The sequence below is a fragment of the Lupinus angustifolius genome, unplaced genomic scaffold (assembly GCF_001865875.1).
Source record: "Lupinus angustifolius cultivar Tanjil unplaced genomic scaffold, LupAngTanjil_v1.0 Scaffold_49_39, whole genome shotgun sequence".
Taxonomy (NCBI): Eukaryota; Viridiplantae; Streptophyta; class Magnoliopsida; order Fabales; family Fabaceae; genus Lupinus; species Lupinus angustifolius.
This window is the reverse complement of record NW_017722209.1, coordinates 36,734-41,190: the sequence shown is the minus strand read 5'-3', so window position 1 is coordinate 41,190 and position 4,457 is coordinate 36,734. Positions and strand designations below refer to the sequence as shown.

The following is a 4,457-nucleotide window of genomic DNA, read 5'->3' as shown; positions in this document are numbered from 1 at the left end:
AGACATTAAAAGGCTATGTGAAGAACCGATTAAGACCAGAGAGTTGTATTATTGAGCGATATATTGTTGAAGAAGCTCTTGATTTTGTACTGGATACCTTATCGATGGTGATTTCATAGGCATTCCAAAGCCTGGCTATGAGAAAAGAACATTAGGTGAAGGGATTACTTGGAATCAAATACTCACCATCTCAAGAACCGAATTGGAGCAAGAACACTTATATGTTTTACATAACGCCGACGAGGTTGAGCCATATGTTGAAAGACATAAGGAGATTCTTAGGAAGTCTACCCAAGTAAGAATGAAAATTGGATTTCCAAAGAGCATAATCGGTGTTTCATAAAGTGGCTAAAAAATCACATTGTTGAGGAGTTTAATACAAATGCACATTCGATTTCCGAAAGATTGAAATTGTTAGCCAATGGTCTAAGTATTAATGTCTTATCCTACATTGGTTACCTAATTAATGGGTTCACATTTTATACGAAAAACAAGATGATCAAAGTAAAATGCAAAATAGTGGTGTGACTATTGTTGCTCGTACTTTGCATATGCCAAGTGCCAAAGATAGAAACCCAATATATGCGAGTATGTCATACTTTGGGATCATTGAACGAATATGGGATTGCATTACACAATGTTCTGATTGTCGATTTTTTGTTGTATGTGTGTTGATAACAACAATAGTTTTCGAGTTGATGAGTTAGAGTTCATGCAGGTGGATCTTAATCGGTCGGGATATAAAGATGAGCCATTTATTATAGCATCACAAGTTCAAAAATTATTCTATGTTAGTGACCCAGCTAATAAGAAATGGTCTATTATTCTTTTGACAAACAAAATAATCGTTAATAATATTGATGACCAAGAAAATGAAGATATTGATACCGAAGATGATCCTTTTTTGGGATGTCACAATTTCGTGAGAGTGGACCAACTAGGAATATGATGATTTATATACAAGAGATGATCACAATGAAGGGCTTTGGGTGAATCAATATATTCCTTCAAATAACGATATTACAAGCCAAAAAAGATCAAAGAAAAGGAAAAAGTAGATGCATATCTTTGTATGTAATTTTATGTTCTTTACCAAAAATAAGTGGCATGAGAATATTGTTTGTAATTTGTATTGTATTGATTTTTATGTATAATACAAACTATTTGGATATACATTCATGTATTAATGTGTCTGTGCTGGTGAGAATATATGTCTTTGTTGTTGAGAATAAATATGTCTTGTTGATCAATGTATATGCAGGTATTAATGTGTCATGTTGAGAATGTGTGTCCTCTGTGTTTCATAAATGTATACGCAGGTGTGCAATAATCAACAGCGCATGCTATTGGAAGCTCCTCCGTGCGCAGTTGTATATGCAATTTAACAGTGCATATTGTATATAGTGCTATTGTATAGGCCATATATATAACATCACAACCAACAATATGTGTTGTTGTATTGTATTGTACATATATATTTAAATGTGCGTTGTTATATATGTGGCCTATACAACAGCGCTACCTACAATATGCCCTGTTGTATTTATACAAGACAACATCGCATTGTTTACATTGTGCTGTTGTATTGGTCACATATCTAACAGCTCACAATGGAGGTGTCGCTATTGTATAGTTTACATACAATAATGCCCTTGAATGCGTTGCTAAAGAAAGATTTATACTACTACGATCACATAGACCGTGCCAAAAAGCACTGTTATATACCTGAAATATGCACTGTTAAACTACATATCTAGCGTAGTGATACTTTTTTGATGCAGTGATTTATAGACTCAATATCACTTCCACCAACTCCAATGAATGCTGGACACAATTTCTTCATAATACAAGTTATATTCAGTTGGCTAGAACTCGCTCTACACAAATTATATTTTATTTTTCTTACCACATTATTATAGTTTTCTCTAGAAAATTTTTGTTACATTTCAGCAAATATTTATTGTGTCATCACACAGTCTTAACCTCAGAGATGAATTGGACAACCTTAAATCGTGACAATAATGGGGGGGGGGAATAATAACTCTATTCAGGATGTATATGATTTCTCATGCCCTCATACAGTCTTTCCAACTACTTTGTTCATAGAACCTTCAGCATTGGACTCACTGCTAGAGTTGTAGCAAGAAAAGTTTAGAAGATTTCTCCTCCCACCTCTTCCCTTTCCACCGTTTATAACATTTCTGAATCCTCGTCCTCTTCTTTCTTTCTTCTCAGATTCCTTCATAAATATTTAAGACCACAGTTTAAGGAACATGTTGAATAAAACACAAATCAGTATAACAACTAAAAATAGAAAACATAAACATGATGTGCTGGTGTGCAAGCCTCGATGAATTACTCAAACATTTTTCCCTAGATCCAGTATATTTCATAGGAGATAAAACATTGTGAGACTAATTCTCTTTTCAGAATTTTTTTCATATACAAAACTTCAACTCGAAATAATGTTTAATTGAAATCAAACACATGTAACAAATGAACCAATCAGTAGTTGATGGTAGCTCAATGATATTAATATAATAGCTTTAATTTAAAAATACAATTGCATCAATCACAATGAGTTAATTATAAAATATCATTTTCATATAGTATAAATGGTAAAATTTAAAATTAAAATAAAATTAGTTTACACTCAAAATTCATTACTTGATTTTCTTGAAGAAAGTTGTTTGTTACGAGGAAAAGAATATCTTAGAGGAACAAAATAAAAATAAAACTTCTATCCAAAATACTATCAAAATAAATGCAAATCAATTAGGCTATAGAACCAAAATTATTTACCTTATTAGCGTTGACACTTGGCTCATTTTTTGGCATAGTCTTTCTATTCATTGAATCATGACCACCTGCACAAGAAAAAACCGGAGTCCATTGATAGTCTTGTCTTATTCAAATTAATTAGCAACTATGTATTATTGCCAATTGTGAACCAATGCTAATGATTTAGAGATGAAACCTCCTTATTCTATTATCAATGCAAACATGAAGAAAAAACCAATGATGAAAAAACATGGTCGTAATTGTGGTTTGTTTTGAAGTCTCCCCAACAACATGGTAGTCGTATGGCTTGTAGTTTTGGCAATTGACAAAAACCACAATTTAAACTCTGAAAAATATATGTGACAAGACAAACTCACTGCAATTCATGGTGCTGTCCCCAGAGTCACAATAATCATTGGAATCCGCCATAGAACTTCGATTAGTAGAGTCATAATCAATGCAATAATCCCTAAAACTTGGTGACCCTGGCCCAATGTAGCTATCATCCCTATCACTATCCTCTTCCTGTTCTTCTTCATTATTCTTTACATTTTTCCCTTCATGAATGTCATGATCACCAACATGCTCCTCTTTCCCACCTCCACTATTTAAAACCACATTTTCTTCCTCCTCCTTCTTGTTCATTACACATTTCTCTTTCAACTTCTCATTTAACCCTACCCCCTTCGCCGTCTTCGCTTCTTCTTTATCATCACGCAATGGATTCATAACCACCATAGCACCGTCGTCATCGTCAGAATCTTTATTATTGATGGGTGGAACAATGGTACGCTGACGATTGTGCCGGTTTAGACGGCGACTTGGGGAAGCTTCTTCTGGTTCCAGTGTGGAATTGCCGCAACCCATGACAGAGGAAAATGAAGGAAAGAATGAGAATGGAGGAGGATTCAGGGAGAGGGAAAATAGGAAATAAACAGAATGGGAGAATGGGTTTGATGGAATGAAAGGGTTAACAACAATATATGTTGGTTAAAAGGATATAAAGAAGAAAAATATTAGCTGGTAGAGAACGGAAATGTAAGAGGCAATGATGGTTCCAGGAGGTTATATTTATTTTATTGGAGCTTGCATTCAATGTCTGTTTACTTGTTTGTTTCTTGTTTTAATAATCCGTTATGAACATTCTTCTGTTTTTTGCATTATCTTCTCTATTTTTTCTTAGGTTTTTAGCAACTAAGAAATACATGATGGGAGGGAGAGAAGAAATAGAAAATATAGAGGAAAAAATCGCTAATTAAAAAGCAGTTTTGTGAAAGAAAAGGAAGGAAACCGTTAGTTTGATTTACCGCTGAAAATTGTTCTCTTTTACGTCCTACGTTTACATGTGAGAATCACTATATGAAGACCATAAAACATTTCATCATTAAACTACGGAAATATAAGTTCCCGGTAATTATTAAAGAGAAAGAAGTATCTTTCTCACCAATTCTGGTTAAAAAAACGAGTTATCAAATTTTAATGAAATGTCTCTTTTTTATCCGTGACAAAAATAATAAGATAAATTATAAAATATAGAAAATTTCGTGTTTGACCAATTAATATTTACTATTCACCAATAATATGTTTATTTACTAAATTTTCAAATACACAAATTAAGTATTCAATTCCTGCGAGCGTCAATTATTTATAGAAACATGTACGCATAGCCAAAAAAA

At 33.2% G+C, this 4,457-nt stretch overlaps 1 protein-coding gene across 1 annotated transcript; it reads right to left on the bottom strand.

Annotated features, from left to right (window-relative positions):
- Positions 1-2,032: 2,032 nt before the first annotated feature.
- Positions 2,033-3,985, bottom strand: LOC109338934. Its single transcript, XM_019576286.1, has 3 exons — positions 3,159-3,985; positions 2,803-2,867; positions 2,033-2,239 (listed from the first exon to the last, which is right to left on the bottom strand). Exons 1-3 carry the CDS (start codon positions 3,646-3,648, stop codon positions 2,075-2,077), a joined length of 720 nt encoding a protein of 239 aa, XP_019431831.1. The 5' UTR covers positions 3,649-3,985; the 3' UTR covers positions 2,033-2,074.
- Between the last annotated feature and the right edge of the window lie 472 nt (positions 3,986-4,457).

Excerpts from the sequence above, each read along its gene's own strand:
- LOC109338934 (XM_019576286.1), bottom strand. The coding sequence starts at position 3,648 with ATGGGTTGCGGCAATTCCACACTGGAACCAGAAGAAGCTTCCCCAAGT. Across the intron at positions 2,868-3,158 it reads GGACAGCACCATGAATTGCA|GTGGTCATGATTCAATGAAT; the intron begins GTGAGTTTGTCT and ends TTTCTTGTGCAG. Across the intron at positions 2,240-2,802 it reads CAAGTGTCAACGCTAATAAG|GAATCTGAGAAGAAAGAAAG; the intron begins GTAAATAATTTT and ends ATATTTATGAAG.